The sequence below is a fragment of the Palaemon carinicauda genome, chromosome 13, assembly GCF_036898095.1.
Source record: "Palaemon carinicauda isolate YSFRI2023 chromosome 13, ASM3689809v2, whole genome shotgun sequence".
Classification (NCBI taxonomy): Eukaryota; Metazoa; Arthropoda; class Malacostraca; order Decapoda; family Palaemonidae; genus Palaemon; species Palaemon carinicauda.
The window spans coordinates 97,832,821-97,838,422 of record NC_090737.1 but is presented as its reverse complement, the minus strand read 5'-3'; the positions used below and the strand labels follow the sequence as shown (position 1 = coordinate 97,838,422).

Genomic DNA, 5,602 nt, shown 5'->3' with positions numbered 1-5,602 from the left:
TACTAGCATTGGTTAAAATCACTGTGGATATAAATTTTAGACAAATTTACACTTTTTTTGCTCATAAAACTATCGATTAATTTATTCATTCTTATCTTGGTATGAAAATGGCTTAAATCATTTTATAAGCATTCATATTTCCATTTTCAATAATAATACATGTTCTAAGTAGTTCCTCACTTTCCTTTATATAAATATATTTGGTAACAGATAGAGGACCTTCCATTTTTAGTAAGTCTTAACGTAATACTTAAAAATCTCGCAAATATTGTTGTTCTCCTTGTTCTTCATCTTCATATTATCATTAATATTATCATCATTACTGTTATTGTTGATGTATATGTTAGCAATATCAAGATCATTATTATTGTCATCAATAATAAACAGTGTTAAGATCTCTTATACCAAACCCCATTGATTAATACCCAATAGAAGCATCCATTACATTTGAATATCTTTTGATCAGTCTGCGCTCTGGTGGGCGTTGCCGTAGCACTAAAAGGCCTCCGACAGCGTAGGGATTCCTCGTCCTTCTTTTTTGATCTTCCGTCCAACGCCTCCCTAGTCCTAGGAGGCATCCAGACAGGCTTTGACTGTGCCAACCTGCCCTACGGCTACTACGCCGACGAGGCCAACAATTGCGCCGTCTTCCACGTCTGCCTACCATACATCGATCACGACCTCTTCGTCGTCAGGCATTTCTCCTTCTTCTGCGGGGCGGGAACCGTCTTCGACCAAGAGAAACTAGTCTGTGACTACCCTGAGTTCGCCCTTCCGTGTTCCGAAGCCGCCGCCTTCAGGAGTTCAAACGGATACTTCGGCACTGACCTGGAATTCTTGGAGAAATGAGATGCCATATATAACAATTATGTAATTTCATAGGCAGAACTGGAAGGACTTCGATATATTCTTTATGTTAAATTCTGGAAAAAGCAACTGCGCAAATAAATTTTCTAACCCATAGTTTGTTGTGTTTTTCCCTAACTACAAACTATACCAAAAGGTTTTGAGATATTTCCCGATAATTTTCACAATTTTCTCGAACTGTCCATAGAAACGTTCATCAGTTTTTAAGTTGTATCTGGAATGAGGTTTCAATTATGTGTTTTTTTATTTACTATGTGACTGACTGAAAAAAGGAGAACTTACATAAGCACTCTAGAATAGTGAAAACTGGCGACACAGGAACGAGGCCAGTTTAATCAAGCAACACTATTAACTTTGGAAGTAAACTTTATAGTCCTCCTCAGGAAAAAAACACCAGATTAATGGAACCATCTGATGTTTATATTCATCTATATCAATTCCCCAATCATATATAATTAGTGGTCTATAATCTACTATTACTGAGATGGACAGAGCTCCGATGAGATTATGCTAAGCAATAGAAGATTTACGATTGTCATTTTACATAATAGCATATTTTGATATTACAAGTCTCTTGAGCAAGATTCACTTCTTTCGCTTATGCTCTTGAGTTTCTCAGTAATCGAATTCTATTTACACTAAAGTCCGACCTACTGTTGTCCTCTCTTTAAGCATCGATTCAATCATTATATCCCTTTCTTCATTATTATTCATAAAACCATAGTCATTACCAACGCCGACCAGATACAGTGATATTCAGCTTCACTAATCGGATGATCAGCTACTGGTGTAGTGAAACTGTCGCCTATTTGAGAGAGCACACAACGTATGTTAATTAATTTCAAAATTCATAAGACCAGCGGGCTAGCGAACATGTTGCTGTGATTCAGGAGAATTAGTAATTAATCTATTGATAAGTGCATATGACCCCCATATACACACTAACATGTATATATGAGTATGTATACATCTAATGCAGTACATACTGGGATATGTAATGGGGATATAAGATTAAAAAATACTACAAGTATTATATTGAGTGAGAGAAGTATATCTAGAGTCAGAGACAGAGATAATAAAAAGTAATTAGATAGAAGGATACTTATCTGAATGAGTGTGCTTTTGTGTTCGAGCATGAGAGAGAGAGAGAGAGAGAGAGAGAGAGAGAGAGAGAGAGAGAGAGAGAGATGGTCTGAGAGAAAGAAGGGAGTTCGTGGAAACTATTACAGACGAAGGTCATATGAATCCCAGTATGCAAATAAAACTCCAAACAACCCTACAATCAAATTGCTCTTCAATCTATTTTGCATATGGTAAGCTTATTTACTCCCCTTACTGGTGTTCCTAAAATATATCTTGCATTTAATAAACGTTTTTTTGATTTACTTATTGTTTATGATTGACTAATGCTAGCGACCCATCAACGGTGATGGCTAAATACTTAGGTGAAATACTTAGGTAGAAACGTACAGATTCATCACTTCCCACCCCTCCCCTTTTCTAAATACAACCCCTCTCACCAGGGTATGACTGCCCATAAGCGTGATAGGATAGAAATGTGTATATGTATTTATTTATATTTATATATTTATATATATATATGTATATATATATATATATATATAGAGAGAGAGAGAGAGAGAGAGAGAGAGAGAGAGAGAGAGAGCTAGACACTCTCTCATTATTATATAGCGGGGATATTCGAGGTAGACCTCTAAATGTATATCATAAAAAAACAGCAGCAGAAGAGTTAATCGTTGCAGCTTTTATTTATATTCTCCACACAGTTTGTCAGTTTTTAAGTTGGTTCAAATTGGTTCAATGAACAAATTTAAGAACATACTCCTGACAGGTTGGTTTTTGTTACTGAAAGAGATCTGCATCTAGATATTAAAAAATCTCTCTCTCTCTCTCTCTCTCTCTCTCTCTCTCTCTCTATATATATATATATATATATATATATATATATATATATGTATATATATATATATATATATATGTATGTATATATGTATATATATATATATATATATATATATATAATATATATAATATATATATATATATATATATATATATTATGAAAGATATCAAAAAAAAATTTTCTCTTTATAATTGTGTATATATGTTGCCTATATAAATATCATCATCATCATTCTTAACTAGTCCCCTGCAAAACAAAAGCCTCAGTCATGTCCTTCCAATTTTTTTTTTTCTTTTTTATTAATGCTGCTTTTGGCCTTAGGAATTCACAATCCTCTTCTCTTTAAAGAATTATTTCCTTGTTCAGCTTTGATTGTTAACGTTTATACTTTACTTTGAATCAGAATTCGACTGCAGTAGTATAAAATATTTTCGTTTTACTGATTTAATAGTGTTGTTTATACAAGCAGATATTTGGGCTATCGCTTTATCTTTAGATATTATTATTGAATTCTTTTCGCTTTTTCAATGTTTACATTTTGAAAAGATTGATTTTACCGGTATATTCCATTTAGTAGTAGTTTATTTTACTCCTTTTGAGAATTTGTACAGTTATGATAATAATGATACTAATAATAATAACTAGAGGGGCACTCAGTCGAGCGCAGACCTCCGCCGTGGTACCTTATTTCTCGACCTTTTGCTCAACATTCACCTTGACCTTTGGCCTCAACATGTATTAATTGGCGTGGATTTTCATACACTTAAATATGAACAAAGTTTAAAGTCTCTGTGACAACGATGTCCAAACTTATGGCTGATTACATGATATGGACGTTTTGCTCGTCCGTGATCTTAACCTTTGACCTTGTCCATTCAAAATTTAATCGTTCCCAGATTTTTACATAACAGTTAATCCCTGCAAGTATCATTACTCTACGATTAAAATTGTGGCCAGGAAGGTGTTCGCTAACAAACACACACACAAACAAACACAAACACATAAAAAGGTGGTAAAATATAACCTCCTCCCAATTTCATTGGCGGAGGTAATAATTAGTTGTAAATCCCAGAAGTGCATAAACCAGATGGCTCTGTCACTCACTATCCAATGGAAAAAGCACTATCTTTGTCTGATGTATTTGACAGAAAGCAGATTATTGGGAAACTCGTCTTTCTTGTTTCTTCTGAAGATAAACTAACCAGTTTAGCTTTTCGGTGCCAGGAAATTTAAATACTTCTACTGAACCTTGACTCTTATGGTAGTGGACACACGGATGATATTTTTTTTTGTTTTTTACGAAGTCATCTGATTTCTAAGCTCCTACGCTGTCTGTTATTTTCGCATGTTAGCATGAAGAGGAGTTTTTGCACTTGAATTGTTAATGTTAGGCTACTTCATTTGGGTAAATATGATCGAGGTTGTTTTAGTCCTGCAGATTACTGCCCAGTTTCCATAACTCCCACTTTATCTGAAGATTTTTTACGTCTTTTGTTAAAACTGTCCAGCAGATAGTTTTCACAATAACATGAAAAATGCATTTACGTTTCTTCATTTATTATTTTGTGTCGCCACGGTTTTTAAATCACTTCGTGACTCTTCTTCAGGACTGCATTGAGTAGTGGAATTACCCTTTAGTATAAAGGGCTTGGTGATGGAATTTCTTTATGCAAAAATATTTGGAAACTCCGAATATCAAAGTGTAATTCCATCCCTAATGGTAGTCCTGAAGAATGATCCCGAGGTTAATCAAAACACGTGTCGACAACAAATGATAAATAAGAGAAACGTAAATGTATTATTCATGTTATCCTGAAAACTATCTGGATGGCAATTTGCCCGGAGAGAAACTATCTTCCATTTTTGGACACTACTAAGACGTTTATTCATTTTAAACGTGGAGTCACATGCCCAAGTCTTGGTGCCATTCAAATATCGAAGATAGTTTCTCTACGAACGGACTATCCTTCAAATGGTTTTCAGAATATTATGAAAAATTAATTTAAGTTTCTCCATTTATCATTTAGTGTCGAAACGGGTTTCGATTCACTTCGTGAAGCTTCTACATGACTACATTTATTGATAGAATTACTCTTGAATGTCACATGTAACAAAGTACACTGTATAGAGGATTGATATCTATAATTGAGCTTATGATTAGCGAACAACGTATTCGCTGTGGACATGAATATATTTTGGTTAATTTTTTTTTTTTTTTTTTTTTTTATAATTCTAGGGCAGAGTTCCAACTCTTTGCTTTTAAAACATTGGGATCTGCTCTGTATATTCTTTTAATACATATAATTACCATAACTTAGAGCCTAGAATCAGAGGAAAAATAGTATTATTGGAATTATGAATTTATGATGGATTAATTGAAAAAAAAACTACCATGAAAGTGCGTTTTAATAATCACACACTATAAATTTGAATAGAATCGAACTGTTTCTACTTCTTGTCTAAAGATGGCAGCACACGTCCCTTGTTCCATTCATGTGAATGATTCTATCCAATTGTAAAAAGGTGATAGATGGATACTCATCTAAAAATATGTGGGGCAGGTATAAATCATATTCAGTTCCAATTGGGTAGGTTATTTTTTGGCTATTAACATACCAAAATGACGCCATGGAAGGTCCCAGAATGCAAGGATTAAAGAGCTCTACATATTGTTTATTTTCATGGCCAATAGATGGCCTTAGCAGTAGCGTACCAAATTGCTAATTATCTCCATCATCCACTCATTATAATTTTCATTACTCCATTTCTGTTGCTATTCGGACACAAAATTGATATGAAACAAGACGCTCG

The 5,602-nt window shown here is 34.0% G+C and overlaps 1 protein-coding gene across 1 annotated transcript in view; it reads left to right on the top strand.

The window, feature by feature from the left end:
- LOC137651993 (U-scoloptoxin(01)-Cw1a-like) overlaps nucleotides 1–935 on the top strand; it is a 1,124-nt gene extending 189 nt beyond the window's left edge. The window contains exon 2 of the mRNA XM_068385201.1: nucleotides 467–935. Within this exon, the coding sequence (XP_068241302.1) occupies nucleotides 467–849 (383 nt within the window). The 3' untranslated portion in view covers nucleotides 850–935. The remainder of the gene's footprint in view (nucleotides 1–466) is intronic.
- The last annotated feature ends 4,667 nt before the right edge of the window (nucleotides 936–5,602 follow it).